Source organism: Cucumis sativus, chromosome 1 (assembly GCF_000004075.3).
Source record: "Cucumis sativus cultivar 9930 chromosome 1, Cucumber_9930_V3, whole genome shotgun sequence".
NCBI lineage: Eukaryota > Viridiplantae > Streptophyta > Magnoliopsida > Cucurbitales > Cucurbitaceae > Cucumis > Cucumis sativus.
In genome coordinates this window covers 4,417,003-4,442,205 of record NC_026655.2, presented here as the reverse complement: position 1 = coordinate 4,442,205, position 25,203 = coordinate 4,417,003, and the positions used below count along the sequence as shown (strand labels likewise).

At 35.1% G+C, this 25,203-nt stretch overlaps 3 protein-coding genes across 5 annotated transcripts; all 3 read left to right on the top strand.

Annotated features, from left to right (window-relative positions):
* The first annotated feature begins 1,849 nt into the window (after positions 1-1,849).
* LOC101217809 (eukaryotic peptide chain release factor GTP-binding subunit) lies at positions 1,850-13,072 on the top strand. Its single transcript, XM_004137445.3, has 19 exons — positions 1,850-1,998; positions 2,559-2,600; positions 2,731-2,799; positions 2,887-2,931; positions 3,404-3,523; positions 3,813-3,924; positions 4,346-4,391; positions 4,597-4,668; positions 5,582-5,644; positions 5,762-5,916; positions 6,005-6,069; positions 6,625-6,775; positions 7,517-7,622; positions 7,729-7,864; positions 8,893-8,957; positions 9,042-9,206; positions 10,330-10,402; positions 10,501-10,571; positions 12,681-13,072. The coding sequence occupies exons 1-18, from the start codon at positions 1,995-1,997 to the stop codon at positions 10,551-10,553; spliced, it is 1,542 nt and encodes a 513-aa protein (XP_004137493.1). The 5' UTR covers positions 1,850-1,994; the 3' UTR covers positions 10,554-10,571; positions 12,681-13,072.
* Positions 13,073-14,411: 1,339 nt separating this feature from the next.
* Positions 14,412-16,474, top strand: LOC101217571 (T-complex protein 1 subunit delta). The gene has a single exon (XM_004137444.3). It carries the CDS (start codon positions 14,577-14,579, stop codon positions 16,176-16,178), a length of 1,602 nt encoding a protein of 533 aa, XP_004137492.1. The 5' UTR covers positions 14,412-14,576; the 3' UTR covers positions 16,179-16,474.
* Positions 16,475-19,090: 2,616 nt separating this feature from the next.
* On the top strand, positions 19,091-24,927 carry LOC101217340 (nuclear poly(A) polymerase 1). Of its 3 annotated transcripts, XM_004137443.3 has the most exons (12): positions 19,091-19,973; positions 20,082-20,159; positions 20,314-20,421; positions 20,900-20,962; positions 21,070-21,231; positions 21,493-21,606; positions 21,693-21,755; positions 21,858-22,187; positions 22,748-22,912; positions 23,006-23,938; positions 24,309-24,376; positions 24,613-24,927. In XM_004137443.3, the coding sequence occupies exons 1-12, from the start codon at positions 19,854-19,856 to the stop codon at positions 24,653-24,655; spliced, it is 2,247 nt and encodes a 748-aa protein (XP_004137491.1). In that variant the 5' UTR covers positions 19,091-19,853; the 3' UTR covers positions 24,656-24,927. The 3 variants fall into 3 exon arrangements, with proteins under 3 accessions (XP_004137491.1, XP_031740523.1, XP_031740525.1); XM_031884663.1 differs by lacking the exon at positions 19,091-19,973 and having other exon boundaries at positions 20,076-20,213; XM_031884665.1 differs by lacking the exons at positions 19,091-19,973; positions 20,082-20,159; positions 20,314-20,421 and adding an exon at positions 20,570-20,782.
* Positions 24,928-25,203: the final 276 nt, after the last annotated feature.

The following is a 25,203-nucleotide window of genomic DNA, read 5'->3' as shown; positions in this document are numbered from 1 at the left end:
GTTGTGTCGACTACATGCTTTCTAACTCAATTTAGTGTTCAAAACGCCACATTTAAGTATTTAAGGAACTTTTATCTACGTTTTTAAATTTGTGTTTTATAATACAATAAAGGATAAACAACTAATATCTTAATTGCTAACGACACATTTGCATGCAATATCAGTTATGCTCACTTTGGTTACTCTAGTTTTTTTTTTTCATCATTGTGTTTTATTACGTTGTATATTTTCACAAGGGGTTGAGATTTATTTTAAATTTTGGTTATTAAATTTCAAAATGGTTATACATATACTATAGTCTTGAGTTTTGTTTGCATTTAGTTCTCGTAGTTTAAAAAATGCATTTTCAACTTTACTGTTTTACTAGACATGGGTTCTTAATCCTTACTTTGGATCAATCAACTGAAAATATATACAGATAATTGATTGGTTTTTACTATTTTTTTATCACTTTATAATAATTATTGATGTTCAATAAGTGTAATTAACTTTTAAATTATTAGTAGAAGTTAATTTTAAAAACATTACTTATTCTCTAAACTTGAGGCCACGTGGATGGTTGGCCTCGGGAGCCATGGAGAGATAAAAGCATGGGCCGTGGAAGCCCGTGACAGTGTTGATCTGCAAACGGTAATTTCTACATTATATGGTATTGGGCCTGGGCTAATTGGCCCATCACAATTAGAATTGGGCCATCAAAAACCAATAATCTCTCTAATACTAAAATAAAATAGTATTTCAGAATCTTATAATTTATTTTGTTACTTTTATGTTTTAAATGTTTATGTGAATGGTGAACATTCATTTATATATATGATATGTTATACTGAAATCTCTCTCTAGAAAAACATGTAAAACTAGTAATAAATACAAATGTTCCATATATGTAGCACTAGCTATGTCCAATTAGTGTTGTGTTAATACAAAATGTACTTATTCCACTTTTAAATTAACTTTCATATATGATAAATTTATTTTAGAAAGTGAAGATGCAAAATACAACCTTTATAAGTTATCTCATTCTCTTGGTTTGTCTTTCTTAGTATTGTTTATATATCTACGTTGCCGAATCATTGAACTTGTGCTTTCTAAAAAAGCCCCATCAACACATACACTGGCATGTAAGACAGTATTTATTATGATTGTTTTTTTATTCCATAACTACATCCTATACATAGAGTGGAAAAGCATTTTTGGATAACATGTAAGTTTTATTAAGAAAATACAAGTCATTACCATCTCGTCGCATGTAGATAAACTATTTATCTATATCAATATACACGAAATGACTTAACTCATCGTGGTAGATAGCTTTGAGAAATCTCAACTTCACACGAGGTGGTGAACTATGAAGGACATCCTCTTGTGATACCGTTAGAATGTTGAAAACAGTACAGCGTTAAACACAATCCGCAATATTCATCAAAAGGGGTGAGATTTTACCATACCATGAAAAGTCAATCAAACCAAAGTTACATCATTCTTTCATGTATCGAGTGTTAAATGAATTGGTCATTAAACCATACGTGATGCATTAGGCCAACTGAAATACAAGTAAACGATCAATCTATCACATTTAGTTGACAACAAAACTTTTTAAATACAAAATATTAAGTAGGTGGTTTCAATGAACCATATACATTATTCATGGATTTTCTCCAATATGTCATTTGATTTATCTATCATCCATAAACCGTTACACAATGATATAATTTGGAGAAGAAAAAAAGTATCGAAACATTAATCTAAACGCAGCGTTTTGCGAAAATGCGAAAGTACAATTAATCTAAACCAGGCCAACAAAGACAATTCGAGCCAACCAAGTCGGTCTGGATGAACCGGGTCGCTGGGTAACGGACGTAGAATCAATCAGATATAAGCATCTGTACCATAAGCCCATTGCAGCTTCATCTTACCTCGTGAAGCTTTCTTCCTGCTCACTACGGTACGAGAAACCCTAGACTTACTTCTCTGCAGCTTACGGCCACACTTCCATGGGTATGATTCTCGCATCTTCTGTCATTTTTCGATTGTCCATCACTTCCTTCAGCATCCCCGTAACTACCCGTCCAACTTAAAATATTGCATGGTTTCCAGAATCCAATTCGCGGGATCTATTGATTTTGATCAATTTATCTTGTTGTTTAATTCAACTATCGAATGGAATTAATGATTCGTTGAACTGTTGATTTTTCCCGCTATATTAGCTTACGCGGAATCTTCAGTTTTATTTGCTTGTAATGGTTTTTCTGGTTTACGATTAATCAAGATTTTAGGAACTCACTTGGATGTTAATAACTGATATTAGTTATGTTCATCGCATCCGTTTAGTTTGTCTCGATGAAATGGAGCTAATATTTGGATTGACATGGAATATCTATTTCCTTAAGTTGCATGCTTTTACTTATCTTCTTCCAGCATTCAATAGCAATCAATTAATGGAGGCAAACTACCGTACATGCCTTCTGGATGAATTTGTTGGTAAAATAACATTGTGTCAGATTATTATGTTACTTACGAGTTGTGTTGGTTATACTTTATATTTCTAAAATTAACAGATATCGAGGAGGAAATTCGTGCATTAGAACTTGATCCACCAGGTACAGTAATTTCAGCAGACTGGCACTGTCGATCATTTCAAACGATTCATATACATGATCCCAGTGATTTTCCATTTTGCTAATTTTGTTTTTTCTCCTTGACTCTGCCTTGCTCGGAACTTTACCAAAGATGTTAATGGGGTTTCTAATCAAGATGCAAAGATGGAGGATGTTGTGGAATCAAAAAGTCTGGAAGAAGGTTAGTCAATTTACTGAAGTCGTTGTATTTTCTCTTTGGCTCTTCAATGTTTCAATACCAAAGTTAATAATGGAATTCCTAATTCAGATGTGCAGACAGAAGAAACTGTGAAGTCCAACGAGATGGAAGAAGGTTGGTCAATTTACTAGTCACTGTGACGTATTTCTCTTGCTTATAGAAAATCGTGACTTGTTTGGCAGTAAATTAAAAGATAATTTTTAGCTTTTAGTAAAGGAGGAATGAATGAGTGATGGTCTGTTTGCTGATCTGTGTAACTATCCTGCTTTCAATCATGACAATATATTTGATGGAAGAGCTGATGTATATCAGTTACTCACTTACTCCAAAAACACAATAACAAATAACTTTTTTGAGGACTTTACTGTGGTAAATTTTGAATTTGAGGGCAGAGGATCACACCCAACAAACCCAAGCTAACCACCTTGAATAACAAGGTGACGGCGAACGATATTTCTATTTTGATTTCAGATAGGCTTGCTTGCTTTAAGAATATTTCTTTAGTTGCGATTAAGCTATACTTGTTTGTATAAGAAGTTCAATTTGTTTTCTGTACTGTGAATGAACAATTGCGCTACTTTTACAGTGAAGGAGAACACATCTGCTAAGGAGAAGGAAGTTTCGTTGGCTGATGAAAACGAAGTTGAAGAGGATTTGGAATTGGATCGGAAAAGACATTTGAATGTTGTGTTCATTGGTCATGTTGGTAAGTAAACCATTTGGCAGGTGTGCATGTGTTAGCATGTATGACCACAGGGTTGCACGTGCTAGCTTACGTTACATTCTGAAACATTGAGTCTAATCATTTGGTCACTGGTCACGTTTAACTTGACGAGCCCCATATGCTTAGTTGAGTGTTTCAGGATTCTAATGGCTTAGTTTGTTTATCACTTGTTTGCATACTGTTTGTTACACCTAACAAATCTCCTTTCAATAGCTTGTTTTTGTTAATTCCTCTGTTCACTTTAAGTATTCATTCAAATTAAAATTGATAGATGCTGGAAAGTCTACAATTGGAGGCCAGATACTTTTCCTCAGCGATCAGGTTGATGAGCGTACAATCCAAAAGTATGAAAAAGAAGCAAAAGATAAAAGCAGAGAAAGCTGGTATGATTCACTTCCTGACTTTAACTAACTGTTTTTACATAAACAATGTTTATCCAATTCCAATTCTTCAATTTAATCTTAGGTTGGCTGGTCACTGAATCATGCATATCCAGGCTTCATTTGTTTTAGGGAAATACATTTTAGTAGATTTAGCAAAAAGCTAATCTCTTTTCTAAAATTGAAATTAAATTCTCACAGAAAAAGAAAATTAAGTTCAATTTGGCCAAATGTATACTCCATGGTTCTAGGTGAAGTCCCAATACATACTTCATGGTTCTAGGTGAACTTCATTTCATATGATGTCTCTTTAGACAATTATGTTTAATGGAATTCTTATGGTTCCAAACACTATTTGTTTGTTATTTCTTCTATGTAATGCAACTTCACTTCTTCTATTTTTATTTCTTATTACTTCGATTAGGTACATGGCGTATATCATGGACACAAATGAAGAGGAGAGAGTTAAGGTATCGTTTTTTATTGAACTCTTTCTTTGTCAATTCATAATGATGTATAGTTGGGTTCTAAAAAATGTACACATGTTCTTGCCTTATTATATCTCTCATGCTGAATACCTGTATTTTTTTCTCTTAGTAACTTTTAAGATGAATGCTAATGGCCAGAAGTTTCCATGTTATTATATCACTAATTCATTATCTTTGGTAATTGTAGGGAAAAACTGTCGAAGTGGGTAGAGCGCATTTTGAAACTGAGACCACAAGGTTTACAATTTTGGATGCTCCGGTGAGTGTATTTATATATTTCCACAATGCTCATAGATATCACTAGTATCATAATTTTATGTGCTATAATACTTAATATTTAGGAGAAGAAGTGAACTATGGCACATTTTGATTAAGAATGAACAGAGGGAGTAAAGTGAATGCTAAACATAAGGAGCACCTTTTGAGAAGCCCAAGGCTCCAAGCCCTGGGGATTGGGGCTTTTTCATTTTTTGAAAATATAATCCTTCTTTACTAATTAAAAGAATCAAGTTTACGTTTACTAAGCCTAAATGCAAAAATTCTTGTGTTTGGGGTCCTTTTTTCCATATTTCCACTTCAACCTATGCTTTCTCTTTGTTATGAAATATTTTTATAAGTAGTCCACCTCACAAGAAAAAGCCTGCGCCTTGTGCCTAGGCCAGAGGGCCAGTGCACACCTTGGGCATTTAAAAACATTAAATGTTCAACTTTTGATTAGTGTTGGGATTGGGTATGAATGACTAAATACTTTTTGTTTGATTCTATGATCACCGTTCCTCTTCAAATCGATTTAAAGGCCAATGCTATCCTGGACCAATTTTTTCTATTGCTACTGAGGATTTAAAAAATTCATAATTATGTTTCATCTCTCTCTAGATTCTTTGTCTCTTACCTTTCTTTAGAACGATTTTGTGATCACTTTTCAGTTTTCCTTTTCCTACTCTAGGCAGGTGACTCCTTTTTAAATTGCATTGTTTTGTAAGGAATTTTAACTCAAAACTTTTGAGAGGCAGGAAAAATAGTAACTACTGTTCGAAGTCTTTTCATATAGGTGTTCATTCCTGTTCTATCTCCTCTCTCCCTTTAATGTTCTTCTATTTGCTTAATTATGTATTATCTGTGTGATTTATGGTGTGGGAGCGTTTTCATATTTTTCTTCTGTCTTGATTCAGGGTCACAAAAGTTATGTTCCAAATATGATCAGTGGGGCATCTCAAGCTGATATAGGGGTTCTGGTGAGTTGTTACTCTTTCTAGTTTTCTGTGCCTTGGTAGTCTGGTACCTTTGCTGCCCTGTGCGTTTGTATCTACCTATGCACCTGACTCGTTTTCTTTGGATTTCTATGTTTGAAGGTAATTTCTGCCAGGAAAGGAGAATTTGAAACTGGATATGAGAGAGGTGGACAGACTCGTGAGCATGTTTTGCTGGCCAAAACTTTGGGTGTTGCCAAGCTTCTTGTTGTAGTGAATAAGATGGATGAACCCACTGTAAAATGGTCAAAAGAAAGGTGTTTTTAACTTCCTTTCCCTTGCCTCCTTATCCCCCTTATTTTGTCATCTGGTTTGGTTACTTACTTTGTTGGAAGCTATCTGCAGGTATGATGAGATAGAGTCCAAGATGGCACCCTTCTTGAAGTCTTCTGGTTACAATGTAAAGAAAGGTACTGTAAAATTATCCCTTGTACAGCAATATTATGTGTTATTCTGTCAGTTATTGTTTTTATTTCTAATTTATTTTTGCTCTCTTTGTTGCTTTCTTATTCAATAGTTTTCTTGCAGTTTCTTAAGTTCATGATTGTATAAAAGGTGTCTTTTCGATTTTTAGGCGTTTTTCTAGCTTTTCTTTTTGAAAATCAAGTTTTATCAACTTTTTAGTAACTAATTGAGCTAGATTGAAGATATCAATCATGATTTGAGGAATTAGTGTTTTAATGTTTATTACTAATTAGTAATAGGGAGTTTGTCTTTTGCATCTTCACATATTACTTGTGTGCATTCATGAATCATGGGTATAGTGAAAGAAATCCATAACTTTTAGGATGCCAAAGTCACATACTTAGCTTGTTTATAGTAGGCTTTAAATTTGTGAACATGCTTTGGAGTTGTTGCGTACAGGGACTCCATGTTCCTTTTCTTGTTTGTCAATATTGATTCTTGAATTTGGAGATACAAATTGTAGATTAGTTACGCGGTCCCATAATTGTTTAAATTTGCAGATGTCCAATTTTTACCTATATCCGGTCTTCATGGTGTTAATATGAAAACAAGAGTGGATAAGAAAGTATGCCCATGGTGGGATGGTCCGTGCTTCTTTGAAATCCTTGATACGATTGAAGGTCCACCAAGAAATCCAAAAGATCCATTTAGGTGACTACTTCCACCCTCTAAAACTCTAGCCGCAAATTCCCAACATCCTATTATATGGGTTCTCTACTTCACTTTGCTTGTAATTAGTTTAAGATTTTTTTTTGTGGAGCTGTGTTCTAGGACAAACGTCTAAATTTATGAGGAATTTATACTAATAGTACTTTGGGAAACTTCATATTTACGCTAATACTGAACTTGGAGGAGATTTGGTACCTTGTGAGGTTTCATGTCTCTTTTTAAGCTCCTGTGCATAAGATTTTTGTAATTTCCCCTAGGCTTATTTTGGTGATTGGAGCCTCTTTTTGCTTTACTTTGGCTCTTTTTATAATATTATATATTTTTTCTATGCTCATTGTACTCTTGCATTTTTTATCAATGAAAGTGTGGTTTTGTATAAATAACTCATTTTCTCGCCTAACTCTGACATTTAAGATCATTTTATTGAACCTTGGATTTGAATATATGATGAAGCAAACATCTTTTCATATCCAAGTGAAAAAATTTCTCACCAATCAACCAATGAAACACATAAATATCAACAGAGTCCTCTCATAACAAAAAATTGTCCAAATTTAATTCTATGAGTACTAACTAAACCCAAACACCAAATCAAGCTGGTAAAAAGTCACCTGAAATTTCCTCAAGTTAATGTTTTTCCTGACACATTTGTAAATTTATCGACACCTTCTACAGAGTGCTGTTGTGATTAGTTAATGCAAATAATTGATATTCAACTTGTAGGATGCCAATCATTGACAAGTTCAAGGACATGGGAACAACTGTTATGGGTAAAGTGGAATCTGGTACTGTTCGTGAGGGAGATTCCTTATTGTTAATGCCAAATAAGGTACTTGCTAAAGAACTTATTAATTTTCACTCTTTTTGCGTTTTTTTCAAGTTTCTTTCTGCCTTTTGTCTTACAATTGGGATCGGGGATTTTGATATACACACAGATTCAGGTGAAAGTTACTGCTGTGATGTGTGATGAAAATAAAGTTCGGAGTGCTGGACCTGGGGAAAATCTTCGTGTTAGAATATCTGGAATTGAAGAAGAAGATATAATGTCTGGGTTTGTACTATCAAGCATTGGTATGGTTCTGTTATTCTTCCCGTGTTTCTTTATTGTTTGAGTATGCATGGTTGAGGTCTATGATGAATAATATTTTTTCCTTCCCCAGAATCAAGTTTAATGATGAAAAATCATGAAATTGATTGTAATTTGTTTTCAACGCAAAGTAGTTATCCCATTTTGATGAAAGTACACGCACAACTTGACAACTTAAACATCCTAAAATGTGAGAATATTCATGGGCACATTTGACAGTGAATTACATTTTATTAGGGTCATGTTGAAAGTGAATTTTTGGACTCTTCTAAAGCTCTGGCCTATTGGCTATTCTTGAAGAATTGAGCTTGATTGTGTAATAGTGTATAATTGTAATCACTATTTTCCATTCAGTTTACTACTCTTAGTTAAATAAACTCAATGCCCATCTATAAAGCTATTCCCAAAGATTAGGATCTCAACATTGGCCGGATACATACTATTAAGAAATTTACACCTGACCAGATTTCAGTTAAAGAGAGATGCACTTTTTTAAAGTATTAAAATGATATTAACGAATCCCGAAATGGGTGAAGAAGGCAGGTTATGATTAAATATCACTTGCTCCTGGGGATGGGAACTGCTCCTGCCACCATCACTGCAGTAACTGGTCAGCTTTGACTCTCGACCATGAGCACGAGAAACATATCTTGTAACTGGTGCTCCAGTTTTCCCTTTAAGATTCTCATCTGCTATAAAATTTTTATCTTGCCATCAAAATTTTCATGCTTTGCCCTAAATAGTAAATACTTTATGAGCTTTTTTGTTATTCTACACTCGTGCTGATGTTGTAGGATAGAATTGCAAATCGTAAAACCCTAGTATACCATTATTTCTGGATAACCTTTTGTATTTCAGCATTAACTTTGATGCTTCTGCTTTGATGTTGATTACTGCGTTATTGCCATTTTTAGTTCTCTATAATTCCATAGTCATGAACAATGCGATCTTCCACACTATATTATTGCCTATTCTTTCCACTTAATGCATCCTTCCCTTAAAAAAATTGCAGCGAAGCCAATTCCCTCTGTTTCTGAGTTTATTGCACAGTTGCAGATTCTTGAGCTTCTGGATAATGTGAGTAATAATTTTGAACTTGTTACTTCATCTTCCCTTCTTTAGTGATGCAAAATTGTAAACTAAGTCATACAACTGCTTTAGGCAATATTTACAGCTGGATATAAGGCCGTACTTCACATTCATGCTGTTGTTGAAGAATGTGAGATCATAGAGCTGCTACAGCAGATTGATCCGAAGACTAGGAAACCTATGAAAAAGAAAGTTCTCTTTGTGAAGAATGGTGCAGTCATTTTGTGCCGCGTCCAGGTTCAATTTCTTACCCAATAATTGACATATGTCAATATAAGGCTTGGAATGGCATATCCTGACTGAAGTATTTTCAGTGTCATCACGTTCTAGAAAAAACTTTGCCTGGATGAGTTATTCTGGAATTTTGAAATTTTTTTCTTAAGGAAGTATGATATATTTTTCAGGCAAATGTTAAAATAGATATTGTAAACCCTGTCCCAAATGGAGTGGTAGGGGTCTTCGCATATCTCTCTGTTGACTCGTATCAGCAGAGTGTTGTGAGTTTATCAATGAGACTCATATCAACAGAGTGATATGAGTGTATCACTAGTGTACTTTTCCTTCTATTTATTTTTGTAAATAATTAATTTGCAACTTGTAAAATTAACTAAACTGTACCACAGCTATCTATGATTGAAACTTAGAAGTACATAATAAAAGTTTATCAATGATAACCTTCTGTGTAAGTGATATATTATTTGGAATCTGTCCTTGGATATCATTGACTTCCAATTATATAAGTTTATGAGTCGTAAACTCTAATTACTGATAGAATCTATTGATATACCTCATAACACTAATATGAGTCTATCAACAGTAAACTTGTATCACCAATAAATTTTGTTATCAACGATCAAAGTTAATCACTAATAGATTTTGCTACTGTTCATTGAAGAATCTCTGTCATCTCTATAATTTGGCTTGGCATTAGGCAGCATATGAGTCATGTAAAGTAGCCCCACTCATCCACCTCCAAATCAGAAAAATTACTTCTGAAATCCAGCTTCCAATGATAATAGACATTGATGAGGGTTGGTTCACTAAGTATAATTTGGAGACAACAATGCTATATCCTCGGAAAGGGGTGTGTTTGTGTGTGTTATTAATCATTTATTAACCTTTATGAGAAATCTTTGATCTTTAACCATAAACTTCTTTGAGCTGTTCTAATATAATATAGAAGATGAATTAATATATACATATATTTGATTTCTTTATAAATAAAAATTGTTCCTTGTTCAAATTCTATGCTTGTAGAAATTGATCTGTCATTGTGTCTGCCGAACAGTTTATTGATTGGTTATTGTGGAATTAGTTAAGTTCCATAGTTATGAATTAACATCCGGATGGTACCTTGCAGGTCAATAACTTGATCTGCATCGAGAAGTTTTCTGATTTTCCTCAGCTTGGAAGATTTACTCTTCGTACTGAAGGTAACAAATATCACTTTGCCTATTTTTATGAACTCATTATGCTAATCTTTATCATAACAATCTTGTAGTTATAACTATTGTATTCTTTTTGTTTGTAGGGAAAACAGTTGCCGTAGGAAAAGTCACCGATATTTCTTCTGCTAGCAATTAAACAATTTTGATATGTGAGGTTGGTTGTGTAGAGATTTCATTTCCTATTTTCTTCTCTGTTGATTTAAGTTTTTTTTGTTTTTGTAGTTTCGTTTATTTATTTCAATTTTATTTTAACAAATATACAATTTCATTAATTGAGGGTTAGTTTGATAATCATCATGGGTTGACCTTGTGGTAATAAGGGAGACATAGTCTCAATAACTAACTAAGAGGTCATGGGTTCAATCTATGTTGACTACCTACCTAGGAATTAATTTTCTATAAGGTTTCTTGACACCCAAATATTGTAGGGTCAGGCGTGGGATTAGTCAAGGTGCGCGTAAGCTGGCCCATACACTCACGAATATAAAAAAGAATTGTAGGCTCGTTTGATAATGTTCTTGTTTCTTATTTTTCAAGAAACACTTGTTTGATAACCATTCCCATTTGTTGTTTCTAAATATTAAGGAATGTTTCCAAAATTGGGTCCAAGTTGGAGGAACTACAAAAAGCAGTTTCTCCTATTTCTGTTTCTATATTTTTTTTATTTGCTCCATCTTGACTAGACGAGTAGCCTTTGCTTTAGTGGTAGTAGGTGCTCCTCTAATATAAGTTTCTGTTTTTGTTTCTTTTTTCAAGAAACAAGGAACCATAATAGTTATCGAACATATTTCGGTTTCTAGTTCAAAAAAAAAAATAAACGAGGAACAAGAAATGAAAAACGAAAAACAAGAACGTTATCAAATGAGCCCGAAGGAAACATAGGAGTAAAACTCCAACCACCCTATTGAGGAGTTAGAAAAAAAATCTCTAATTGGAAACTAAATATAGAGAAGCTGTAGAGGGCAAAGGACTATTGATTTGTACCCAACGAAAGCTGTAGAAAGAACCATGTCCATAAAATGATCAAAAGAAATGGAAACATCCAGAATACGACCGTTTTGTTCACCCAAAGAGACCAAAGAAACACACGAGTGAGAGCTAGTCATAAATTTTTTGTTGAATTGTGAAAAAGATGACCCACATAAACAAATCTGAAAAAATCCTAAACAATGTTGGGAAATGGCATAGACCATCCAAAAGCTTCCTAACAACAATCCAAAAAAGGGGATGCAAATCGACAATGCATGAAGAGGTGACCATGCAATTTAACGCTAGGTTTTCACAACAAAACATGAAGACAAGTGTACATAAGGAATCCTCCGTTGCAACCTATTTGTTGTAATTAAGCTAAGCTCCCAAAGAAAGATTTTGATTTAATTAGGTAACGATCCTTCCAAATCACTGAATATAGATCTTTTAAAAAAAACTTCACATTCTTTAATCCTCCCATAGCGATTTAATAGAATAGGAGAAAGAAAAAAGAATAATGCCACTACGGAGATAATATGTGCTGTGCTTGGTACCTTTCCTACATTGAAACCTCTGGAGGGGGAAAACACAAGGAACTAAGTTAAAAAAACACCCGAACATCATGGATTTAAACATATATTAACCTTTTGACTGGAATGTGATCTTACCAGATGACACTTTTAGTTGGTTCGGACTTCAGATTACTGTTCATCGGTCTTCCTTTTAAAGTTTCCAAATAGAAATTGTGGAAGTGCATTATCTTTGTGGTTTTATGGAAGATTTTGGATGAAATAAATGCTCTTATCTTCAAGGAGATATATACAAGTCTTCTGAAGCGCTAAAATGCCATAGTTTCTGTTTTACTTTCCTTATTGCAAACTGGAAACACCTTTTGTATATCATTTGATTTGGTTCCTTTGTTCTCTTGTATCTTTGTATTTCATTTCTTAATGAAATTCTCTCTTATAAAAAGAAAATTAACATATATTTAGCCTTAATAATAATTGAACATCGGATGCTCTTCCAAGCTAACATATATGATAAAACTCAAGAAGCTTTAAGCCAACATTTACGAAAAGTATTACAGTAGAGATAGATTAAATTAAAGTTTCACCTGGAACTCATTGTAATTCTGAAACCACATCTTAGAACTTGTAGGCAATATAATATAGTAAAGTTTGGATTCCATGATGGCTAGATTTAATATCTTACATTTATATGTAGCAGGGTTAAACAGTTGTCTTATTCGAGTTATACTCACACACTGACTTTAAACACTTGAAATCTTGATCAGGGTAACTTATGGTAAATTTGACATGAGCTGGCGCACAAAGGCCTATCATGCTCGGAGCTGTTTTTCCATGGAGTCAATGCCTGATCGCGGTATTGGCTATATTCTAAATGAAACTAAAATTATTAATGGGTTCCATCTGTTTGAATACCAACTTTATACACAAGTGTTTTTCTATTTATGAGTGTAAAGTTTGATTTGTTTCATCATCGTATATTCAACGTAGAGTTTCTTAGTTAATCCAATCCACATCTCTCAACTATCATGTTCTTTTCCCTGTAATTGAATGTTTTTTTTGGTATCCCCATGGTCATGGTGGTTTTGTTCTGTACTAGCTTCATGATGCTACTAAACATGATGATTTGAGTTTATTAACTTGTCTATTTATTTCTTAGTATTTAGAAGAAAACGGTAGAAAAATGGAATGGATACGGTACAGTACGATGGTTGGCTTGTACTAAGTACGCCCCAGGGATACAACTACGATTAGTTATTAATGGTTGGCTTGTAGTAAGTACGCCCCAGGGATAAAACTACGATTAGTTATTTTGTTTTGTAGATTTCGTATTACCATTTTCCTCCAAATAGTTGAAATCACCACAAAATGATTTGAATTTACTAGTTAAAGTGGTTCAAGACAGGGCAGGTTATGCAGGTTATGATATGAGTAATGCGCTTCGGTTTGATCTGAATGCTCTACTAGTCAAAATTTTGACAGGTAAACGAGTCTTCCGAACTACTTGTTCGGGGATGGGCATCAAAATAAAATGTTCTTGTTTGGGGGAGTTAATTGGAGATGATCATGGTCAAATTCTTCTTGGTGTGAAATTTAGGAATGGTATGGATTTGAGGGAGGTTTGTGGATTTTCAAATCAAATCAAACCTTCCCCAAGGCTTTACAATGTTTATTGCCATTGTTTTTGCGTAAGGATGTGGACAAAAAATAATTTTAAATTCTTGAATTTTGAAGTAAGAAAGTGATTTCAAATCACAATCAAAGTTGCGTCTGGAATCAGAAGTGATTTAAAGTCACTTAAATTAGATTTTCGTGTTTGGATATGCACAAGAAATAAAAAGAAAGTATATCACTCCTTTGTCCTTCCAATATTCTTTAGAACCAAAAGAACCAAAATTGTATATGTAAAGTCAATAAAATCAATTATATATTCAAAATATAGTTTCTTTTTTTTTTTTTGCTAAATCAATAAGAATTTTCTAAAATGTACTATTTGCTCCAAATTATATTAACAAAAGCTGTTGAAATCAAATTGAATTTTGACTCTGCGTTTTGTTAGCATATATTTTTTTACATTTTCTTAATTTACTCCTTAAATATTCACATCATGATTTCCTTTAAGATACGGGTTGGATTAAAACGAATAAAACGGGGTTGGGTTAGATTAAAACGAATAAAACGTGGTTAGTGATGCAAGAAAGACTAAGAGATGATGAAATTAGAAGCCAAATGGAAACTGAGAAGGAAAGGCGTGACGAGAGGGAGAGGGTGAGTCAGAGAGATGTGAGGTCCGTAAAGTTGTGTTGAAGGAAGTGATGTTGTAAAATTTACTATTTACTTGAATTTTTTTTCAGGTTAAGTTAAGTTAGGTCACAATCAAGTTGGTGGTTGAAATATATGGGTTGAATAGTTTCACTTATTCTTGGGTTATTCTTATACATTTAAACTTAATAGAATTACTCAATTTCTATGCAGGGGCAATTTTGACCTTTCACAATCTCTCCAATTTTCCCTCCTTCTCTAGTCTCTTCCGTTCTCAGTTCAGCTCTCTAGGGTTTTGCCGAACAGCCATTTCTAAGCGTACATCTCCTCTCAATTTCCCTCGCTTGATTCCATTTTTCACTTACTATCTGCGGATCCTTTGAGCTCTAACTCTCTCATCCATGGCGGCTCCCGCTGTATCTCAGCCCCGTTCCTCTAAAACCGAGTCCTACGTTGATAACAAGCGCAAAGAGGACGTTCGACAGGCTAATATCATAGCAGCTCGAGCCATCGCTGATGCTGTTCGTACTAGTCTTGGCCCTAAGGGTATGGACAAGATGATCTCCACGGCTTCCGGTGAGGTTATTATTACTAATGATGGAGCCACCATTCTCAATAAAATGGAAGTTCTCCAACCTGCTGCTAAAATGCTTGTCGAACTCTCCAAGTCGCAGGACTCTGCTGCTGGAGATGGTACGACTACCGTGGTCGTTATTGCAGGTTCACTTCTTAAACAGTGTCTTTCTCTTTTGTCTCATGGGATTCATCCCACTGTAATATCAGATTCCCTCCATAAGACCGCCATTAAGGCTGTTGATGTGTTGACGGCAATGGCTGTCCCTGTTGAGCTCTCGGATAGAGAGTCGTTGATTAAATCGGCGAGTACTTCGCTTAATAGTAAAGTTGTTAGTCAGTACTCGACACTGCTTGCTCCGCTTGCTGTTGATTCTGTGCTCTCGGTTGTTGATCCTGGTAAGCCAGATTTGGTTGATTTGAGAGATATTAAGATTGTGAAGAAGCTGGGCGGGACCGTGGATGATACTGTGCTTGTGAAGGGATTGGTGTTTGACAAGAAGGTAAGTCATGCGGCTGGTGGACCGACCAGAATGGAGAATGCTAAGATTGCAGTTATTCAATTCCAGATTTCACCACCTAAAACTGACATTGAACAGAGTATTGTGGTCTCGGATTATACTCAGATGGATAGGATATTGAAAGAGGAGAGAAATTACATTTTAGGTATGATTAAGAAGATTAGAGCAACTGGGTGTAACGTATTGTTGATTCAGAAGAGTATCTTGAGAGATGCAGTGACAGATTTGTCACTTCATTACCTTGCTAAAGCTAAGATTTTGGTGATTAAGGATGTTGAACGCGATGACATTGAATTCATTACGAAGACCCTCAATTGTCTTCCAATTGCAAATATTGAACATTTCCGTGCTGAGAAGTTGGGGTATGCAGAGCTTGTTGAGGAGGCTTCAATGGGAGACGGGAAGATTGTTAAGATCACGGGCATTAAGGATATGGGGCGGACTGCTACCGTACTTGTTCGGGGGTCTAACCAACTAGTGATTGATGAGGCTGAGCGAAGCTTGCATGATGCCCTGTGCGTTGTTAGGTGTTTGGTAAATAAAAGGTTCTTGATTGCAGGTGGTGGTGCACCAGAAATTGAGCTATCAAGGCAACTGGGTGCATGGGCAAAAGTGTTGCATGGCATGGAGGGTTACTGTGTTCGTTCCTTTGCAGAGGCTCTTGAAGTTATCCCATATACTTTGGCTGAAAATGCTGGGTTGAACCCAATCACCATTGTAACAGAACTGAGGAATCGTCATGCTCAGGGTGAGATCAATACTGGAATTAATGTAAGGAAGGGGCAGATCACGAACATCTTGGAGGAGAATGTTGTTCAGCCACTTCTCGTAAGTACAAGTGCAATCACTCTAGCTACAGAGTGTGTTCGAATGATTTTGAAGATTGATGACATTGTCACAGTGAGGTAGAGTATGGGCTTTAATTGAGAGAAAAATGCTGGTTTTGTTGTTTTTTTCCATTTTGGTTTGCGAATAGAATCTAGTGCTCTGTTTTGGTATCGCTAAAAGAATTTTATTGTGTTTATTTTATTGCTATTTGCCTATAGTATATTGGCATGATCTTTTGTTTCTTAGGAGATTTTATGGATCCTTATCTTTTTCATGTTTACGTGTAGTCATCAAACTTCATCAATTATTTGAGTTGTACTGTGATACTACTTTTCTCAGATATCACATATTGGGGTTCTCTAATACCTTTTTTGGTTTCTGCCTATATAATCTGTTTAGTAGTTGTTTCTGTTGGGATTCCCTATCGTAATATTTATCTTCTTTTACAAAAGCCGTAGTTCTATTCTAGATCAAGTGTATGAAGAAAACTTGTCATCTTTAATGATGTAGCTGGGATGATTCTTGGGATAGAATTGGTAGGCACTCTAGATTAGTGCAAGAGAACTAATCTATTGGAGCTAGTAATTCTACCCAATTTTTGAAGTATTCATGAAACGATATGATTTAGTTAATGTACTGTCTTTTTAGTCTCAGTTTGATTTGATCGCATGGATTTGTGCGACACATTCTGCCAGAGTAACTTTTGTGTTGCTTAGATTGAACCATGGTCCACATTAATGCCCCACATAAATCTTGGCCGAGTTTAATTCCATCTCATCAACTTTTGTCCAATGCTGTTGTGAAGAAATTTCTGTGGCCCAAAACAAACTGCATATATGACTTTTAAGTACCAATAGAATTAAGACTAAGATGAAGTCTAAGATTCCAAGATTCAAAGCTTCCTGAATCTTTCATGTGTAGATTATAAGAGGCCATTCTTCTCGAACACAGCTTCCTTAGTCACACACATGAAAGGGAGGGAGATACCGACATACTGTCCATCAGAGAAGTAGAAACCCTTCATCAAGGAAAGAGCTTTTGAACTTGAACGATTAACTAGTATAGTATTGGCAGTATGACACACATCTTAGTGAAAACAACTTAGTTCGATGGGATTCAACCCTCTGAAACTTCTTTTAAATAGGGGCTATAACTCTAGGCGCCTATCCACTCAAAAAGTTCCAGCTACCCACGATGTTGATCACTGAGATGAGAATTTACTTAGTGACGATGTGCTAAGAACTTCTCCAGTTGCTGTGGTTGCTTGTATTTGGTAGCCACAGGGCAACAAACTTTTGCTTCATATTGCCTATATCTAAGCCATAAATAGACCTTGGGAAGACGAAGACTAGCTGCTTTTCACTTGACTTGGTCACCTTCTCCATCACGATTCACACCCTCCCAAATAGAAGTTCCCTAAGATTTCGTTATTTCTAGAAGACACCACGATAGGGATCAATAAAAATAGAGTAATTGGCAAGCTGGAATGAACTAGCACTTCTTGAACCACGGTAATACACTCACTTGGCTTATTATCCATTGACTTTTTTCCAGTATATGGATCCAAAGGAAGTGAATTTAGGAAATAAGGGGTAGAGAATAAGCTTAAGCTAATCTTACAGCTCACAGAGATCTTTACCCATACGGCTATACCTACTTCAAAGATGGGAAATCTCCCTTTTCACCAAGGACTGAAAGAAAAGAGGACATCAAAAGGTTTGTTACGAAAAGTACTGTTGTTTGAAAACCATCAAGAGCTTGTATATTGTACAAAGTACATTATTTTACACTCAACTTTTTGATCATTGTGATGGGTTCTATCAACATTGATCTGATCGCCGTACTGGCTATGCTAAAAGAAACTAACATCTTTTTTATGGGTTTCTTTGGTTTGGATAACAACTTTTTATACGCAAGTGTTTTTCTATTCATGAGTATGTGATGTTTGATTTGCTTCTCTCATACATTTTCTCCTTAACTAATCAAATTTTGATCCCACATAGGGTGAGAAATAGGGAGAAGTTCATATTTTATTTCTCTCAGTTTTACTTTCTTTACCATTTTACTGTTACTTTTAAGAAATGGAGAGAACTTAACTCTACCTCTTTTAACTTGTGTTTAATATATATTAAATTATAAGGGCCTAATAATTTTTAAGTTAAACTCCATATAACTATCAACTATCGATTGATGAGGAGATGATAAATCCATATTCTGAACAATTATTTTGAAATAGAAATAAGATAATAATAATTAGTAGATAGTAACCAATATCAAAGAGTAAGAAGACAATAATCAAAATATTAATCACCATCATTAGCGATCCATATTAAATAATAATTAGACAACAATCCCGTTATATTTAATATCATTGGAAATCAAATAGTATTTACCATCAAACATAATTTTCAATTGGAATTGGATAGTTATCGTAGCATGACAATTAATGTGATTGATGATTAATATAAGCAATCTCTATAGTGGACAATCTTATTACAACTAATATCAAATAACAATAAAAAAAATAATTAGCATCATGGCATGATAACGCAAAATTCAATACAATCATATGTTTGTAACATATACAATCACATATTTGCAACGAATGCACAATTAATTATGTCAGGAATGTAATAGTTTATTGTACTAGCAAATATTTATTAATTTATATGATTCAAATAATTGTTTTAATTTAATAATTATGATATCATTAAGCTAAATTAATTTTGCTACTTGACTGACATTTAACCTAATATCACGTTAATAGGATATACAATAAATGAGTTTATAAATTTGAAAACTAAAATAAAAATGAAACTTTGTATTACATTTATAAGGTAAGCCTAAAAATTCTTCGAGGAGTTCGATTTTTGCAATTTGCTTACGTAAATCGAGAGAGAAAGAAATAGGAAAAGATAAAAAGAAAAAGAAAAAGAAAAAGAAAAGAAGAAAAAAAGGCGTAAAAGTTATTATATATAAATATTAACATTGGCGGCATTTGAGCCAAAATCCGAGCCGGTTCGTCCCCACTTCCAATCTCTTCTCTTCTCTTCTCTTCTCTTCTCGGTAATTCTCTGAAGCTCTCTCTTTCTCCAAAACTCCTTTATGTTTCCCTCTTGAAAGCTCCATCGATGACTGCCTTTTCTTTTCTATATTTTCAAGCTGCATATCTTTGAGCTTTGCTGACGCTGATCATCGAAGGATTTTCACTCGCACCACCTCTCAAAGCGAAGGCCCTACGCGTTCTGATTGCTCATGTTGTCTCGCCGATATTCTCTCCCTTTTTCTGTCTGATCATTGTTTTCTGCTTCTAATTCTCCTTTTCTCACTACAAGATTGAGTTTACTGTATCAATTTTGGGCCTGATCGGTCTTGTACTCTGTTCTATAGTCACATATTATAAGAAAACTAGACTAGGGTTACAAGTTTTTTCTTTTTGTTCTATTTTCAATTTTTTTTTTTATATAGTTTCAATTGATTGTAGCTTTGGTCTCCATGTTAATGGATTTTCCCTTCCCGGTATTGTATTATTGACGTTTATATGATTATTATCTTCTCGTTTTATTTTTTTTTTTCCCTTTCTTGATATGATTTTCTACGGGGAAAAGGTGTGAAAAAAAAGGAAAAAAATTGGTAAAAATTATAATCAAGCAATACACTTTTGGCATCCCCTTTTCTTAATAAAAAGAGAGAGAGAGAGAGTGAGCGAGAGAGGAAAAGAAAAACGAGATTGTAAAATTTGTGTATTACTTTTGAATGGGGAGCCCTGCATTATGTGGCCGGAATAATGGGCAGCAGCGGTTAGGCATTACTGATCCCATTTCGTTGAGTGGGCCGACGGAGTATGATGTGCTAAAGACTCGCGAACTCGAAAAGGTTCTGGGTTGTTGTTTTCATTTGAGTTGTATCATGTTATTTTTTCTTTTGCAAGCATGCTGTGTTTTCGCTTGAGCTTAGTTGTTCTCTGTGTTTTGGAGTGTTCAGTATTTGCAAGATGCTGGATTGTACGAGAGTCAGGAGGATGCCGTGAATAGAGAAGAAGTTCTTGGGAGGCTTGACCAGGTTGGGTCACCCTTAGTTGCTATTGAGAAGTGGAAAAGAAGAAAATAATGATTTGTATGCAATGCTTGGTCGAATTTTAACATTCACGTCTTTGTTGTTTAACTGAGAACATTCCTGCCGTAGTAATGTTGCCTATTTTGTGTATGTGGAGCAGATTGTGAAGATTTGGGTTAAAGCAATTAGTCGTGCAAAGGGGTTGAATGAGCAACTAGTACAAGAAGCCAATGCTAAGATTTTCACGTTTGGTTCATATCGTTTAGGGGTACAGAAATATTTCTCTTCTAGAGCTTTATTCTCCATGAGAATTTGATGTGCTATGTGCTATGACCTTATAAAGCTAAATGGTTTTGTGTTAGTTGTTCTTCTGAGTAAATTTTTTTTGCGTACTTTTATTTTTTAGAGTTTCCATGCTATTGGGTTTTCTCTTTCTTTTTGCAACACATTATTATTATTTGTTTAATAAGAAACTAATTTCGGTGAGAAAATGCAACTATAGTGGAGGGGAGGAAACCCAAGCCCCGATTTGGGAACATTACAAAATACTTCGCTGAGTGGCATAAGAAAGCATAAGAAAAAAGGAAAAGAAAAGAAAAGAAGTAACACACTAGGTCCCTCCTCATTATGTATGCTGCACCTTTCTCTTTCTACTTGCAAATGATTAACATAGAGCTTAGATTTCTAATTTTGTCGTCATTTTCTTTTGCTTATGAGGAAAGTTTATCTATTTATTGTATTTGTAGGTACATGGCCCTGGTGCAGATATTGATACGCTGTGTGTGGGACCTAGACATGCAACACGTGAAGTGCGATCAGCTTTCTTTTTCATGAATGCTTGTGGCGCATTAATTTTGCACATACTCTGTTATTTTAGCTACGTAGACTCAATAATGCTTTTGTCACCTGGCTGTAGGAAGACTTTTTTGGTGAGCTACATAAAATGCTATCAGAGATGCCTGAAGTATCCGAGTTGCACCCTGTGCCTGATGCTCATGTCCCTGTGATGAGATTTAAGTTATCCGGGGTTTCCATTGATCTTCTCTATGCAAAATTGTCACTATGGGTTATTCCTGAAGTAAGTCGTTGTCTGCTAGCATAATCCCATTTGAAATTTTCTCTCTTATACGTTGTGATTATCATGTATTGATGCCATGCTTTGTGGCTGATATGCAATTTGACTTCTAAAAAATGAATTTTTTGGATTATTTTCCATTCTGGACTCTTAAATCCATCTTCTCCCACCTTGGAAGTGCAAAAAGGGCTTGCAATCTTTGTAAATTACTATTACCAATAGATTTTGATATGATCTGTTTTCAAACTTTCTATTCTGGATCAGGACTTGGATATATCTCAGGATTCAATACTTCAAAATACAGATGAACAGACAGTTCGTAGTTTAAATGGTTGTCGAGTTACTGATCGAATTCTGCGATTAGTTCCAAATATTCAGGTTGTGGTTCAAAACTTGCCTAGATGTTTCTCCCTTTTCTTCTCACTTTGTTAATTCTCAATGATTCGTTAATTTATGAAGTGCAGAGTTTTCGAACAACATTGAGATGCATGAGGTTTTGGGCAAAACGCCGAGGTGTTTATTCCAATGTATGGTACAAATACCTAATAAAGTGGATTACTTCTATGTTTATGTTAAAATTTTCTTAGTATTCTTACACTATCTTTTGACTTTTGATTTTACCTTGCCAGGTTTCTGGATTTCTTGGTGGTATAAACTGGGCATTACTTGTTGCTCGCATATGCCAACTATACCCCAATGCATTGCCAAATATGCTCGTGTCTCGTTTTTTCAGGGTCTTCACCCAGTGGCGCTGGCCAAATCCAGTCATGCTCTGTGCTAATGAAGAGGGATCTCTTGGACTTCAAGTTTGGGATCCAAGAAGAAATCCGAAGGATAGATACCATTTAATGCCTATAATTACTCCTGCTTATCCTTGCATGAATTCTAGCTACAATGTTTCAGCAAGCACTCTGCGTATCATGACCGAAGAATTTCGAAGGGGACATGATATTTGTGAGGTACATTTCTGCAATGCATCCTTTTTACCCAGTTGGGGATTTTCATTATGAACTCATGTTCTATTCTAGTTCATTCAGTTATTTGATCTGCTGGCTTATGAGATATATCTATCTCTGAACTTTTTACTTGGTGCTGATAAATCTTTCTACAACTTGTACCTCATTTTTGTTCGGTATAATTTATGTTCTCTTTAATTTGATGTCTCATCCATCCTTTTGTTTGGTTGGTTTTTAGTTATAAATTGGTTTTGTTTGTACAAGTGAAATTTGTATTGGGTTATGTGATTTTCTTTTTGCATGCTAGTATACGGGATTTTGAATTGTGTTATGTCTTCAGTTTGTCAGCATTAAATGAAACATTGTTCATGATGCAATTCTTAACTATTTGTCCAACTATTAGCGTAGGTGCTAGTTTTGGTCTGCAATCAATGTGACGTGGCAACTAATGTTATTGACATTAGAAAGCTGTTTCTCTTTACACAGCCCATAAAGCAGGTTTATTGTCTTGATAGTGAAGCATTGTTCAAATTTTTGTTTGAATGGTTGTTTTATGTTATTAGGTTATGGAAGAAAACAAGAGCGATTGGGACACACTTTTTGAGCCCTACCCCTTCTTCGAAGCATACAAAAACTACTTACAAATAGACATTACTGCAGAAAATGATGATGATATAAGAATTTGGAAAGGTTGGGTTGAATCTCGCCTTCGCCAACTGACATTGAAGGTGAAATTGTAATTTCATTGTTATTTACTTCTGGCCTTTTTTATCAAATTTTGTACTTGTTCAATGGAGATTGACTTGGCCTTGTTGATGCAGATTGAGAGACATACGTATAACATGCTTCAATGCCATCCATATCCTGGAGATTTTTCGGACAAATCCAGACCTTTCCACCATTGCTATTTTATGGGTTTGCAGAGAAAACAAGGAGGTCCTGCAAGTGGGGGTGAACAGTTTGATATAAGGTTGACAGTTGATGAATTTAAGCATTCTGTCAATGTGTATACACAGCGGAAGCGTGGGATGGAGATTTATGTATCGCATGTGAAAAGGAGGAGTATACCAAATTTTGTCTTTCCAGGTGGAGTTCGACCATCACGTGCATCAAAATTGACTTGGGATATTAGGCGTAGTTCAGAACTAAAAGCTTCTGACAGTACTCAAGTTGACAGCCCATCTGAAGCTACAGAAAGTTTAGATGGGGATGATAGAAGGAAAAGAATACGTATTGATGATAATGCAAATACTAACTTGAGAAATGGAGAGTGCTTGGCTATGGCTCATTCCCACCCCGAGGAAGTTCACGAAGTCAGCCAAGTCAGCAACACTAGCTCATGTTCCATTAAGGATGTGAATTTTATTCCCACCAGTGCAAATAACTTAGAAAATCTGGCAGATGTTTCTTCTCAGAATAATGGAGATCATGGATCGTTACGAGTTAGTCCCTCCACCAACAATGTATCAGATGCTGCTGCTGATACATCAAATTGTAAAGAAGCAGAGAAGTTGGCAATTCAAAAAATTTTGTCCGACTCATATGACTCTCACCAAGATTTTCCTTGTGAGACTGAAGAGCTGGAAGATTTTGACTATAATAATCAAGCTAAAGATTTTGGGGCCACTAAGCAAGGTAGCCCCATGATGTCTTCTGTTGCAAACACATCTCCCTTAGTACTGCCTACGGTATCTTGCAATGAAGCACGCCAGTCCTCAAGTTCATATTACAATGGGGGCTTAGAAGAGCTTGAGGTTTTATATACTTCAACCAAAACTTCTATTTTCTTTCATTTCTCTGTACTATCATATAGTTGGTGTTCCTTTCAACTTCAATTGTAGATTACTTCTGCCTTGATAGTGTATAGTTGTAAAATGCTAAATGATCATATTATGTTACTTCTCTTTGTTTTCTTGTCTTAAGTACTGATGTTAAGAGACAATAGGTTATGAGATATATGCTAGCTTGAGATATAGCTTTGTAGTGAACTTAATATATTAGGGGAGATGATTTCTGGGGCACTTTGAAAAACAAACTGATTTCCCATCCCATTTAAAACTAGATAAACTAATAAGCTCCAGTTTTACTCCATTTTTATCTCACTGTCAAATTTCTTATGTTAAGCCTGCTGAGATTGTGGCGCCATTGTCAACTGGGACCGCACCTGTAGCTGAGCGAAAGCCAATCATCAGGTCGCCTCCAATTTTCTTAATTCATACATTGAAAAAGAATGGTTGACATTTGATTAAAATATCTATCTATTTTGTCTTCCCGCACTCCTCTTTGGCATGGGTTGCTATCTTAAACATTCTTTAGTCTCCTTTTTCCTTTTCTTTTTTTTCCCTTTTATTTTGGTTGGGTTATGGCCACACAGTCTGTCAAATATTGGCTTATTCAATCTTGTTTCTTTTCTTCCTCCAAATTGCAGGTTAAGCTTCACTTCCTTGGGAAAAGCTGGTAAAAGCTCGTAAAGAAGGGTTCTTCCAAAATCAGCCAGCTCGAGAGAGCATTCCTCTAATCTGTTGTGTACCTGGCGTTGTCTTGCCAGTCGATTTTCCTTCATGTAACTCTTGACCCTAAATAATACAAAAGGGAAAACGAAAAAAAAAATATCCCAAGTTTTTATGTAATTTGTATAATGGGCTTGAAGGGGGCCCCCTATGTGCCCAACAGTTCAACAAATGTACTAGTCGGTGTATGCCTTCTTTTTCTACCGTGTTAATGCAGATGATATTTTCTATTATTTCTTCTAAACTTCTGAAAAACCACAGGTCCACAGACCCCTATTATTAACTTACAGAGATTGTTTTAAAGGGAAAAAAAACGTCTTTCTCAACGAGAAGATAAAGATTCGTCTTAATGAATACCATCTTTTTTGTATGATTTCATTATTACTTATCATTTGTTTTTAACTTTTAGACTGAGCACTTGGTAGCGTGCTAGTTGTTTGTCTTGTTACACGTGCTTCATGTTTGACAGTTAATTGGTCAGCCATTTTAATACGTGCTTCTGTCACTTT

What these genes read in the sequence shown, in the direction of transcription:
- LOC101217809 (XM_004137445.3), top strand. An exon ending in ATTAGAACTTGATCCACCAG is followed by an intron (nt 2,601 to 2,730) that starts GTACAGTAATTT and finishes ACTTTACCAAAG; the next exon opens with ATGTTAATGGGGTTTCTAAT. An exon ending in GTAAAATGGTCAAAAGAAAG is followed by an intron (nt 5,917 to 6,004) that starts GTGTTTTTAACT and finishes AGCTATCTGCAG; the next exon opens with GTATGATGAGATAGAGTCCA.
- LOC101217571 (XM_004137444.3), top strand. Translation starts at nt 14,577, where the DNA reads ATGGCGGCTCCCGCTGTATCTCAGCCCCGTTCCTCTAAAACCGAGTCC.
- LOC101217340 (XM_004137443.3), top strand. Translation starts at nt 19,854, where the DNA reads ATGGGGAGCCCTGCATTATGTGGCCGGAATAATGGGCAGCAGCGGTTA. An exon ending in TTCTTGGGAGGCTTGACCAG is followed by an intron (nt 20,160 to 20,313) that starts GTTGGGTCACCC and finishes TATGTGGAGCAG; the next exon opens with ATTGTGAAGATTTGGGTTAA. An exon ending in TTCGCCAACTGACATTGAAG is followed by an intron (nt 22,913 to 23,005) that starts GTGAAATTGTAA and finishes TTGTTGATGCAG; the next exon opens with ATTGAGAGACATACGTATAA.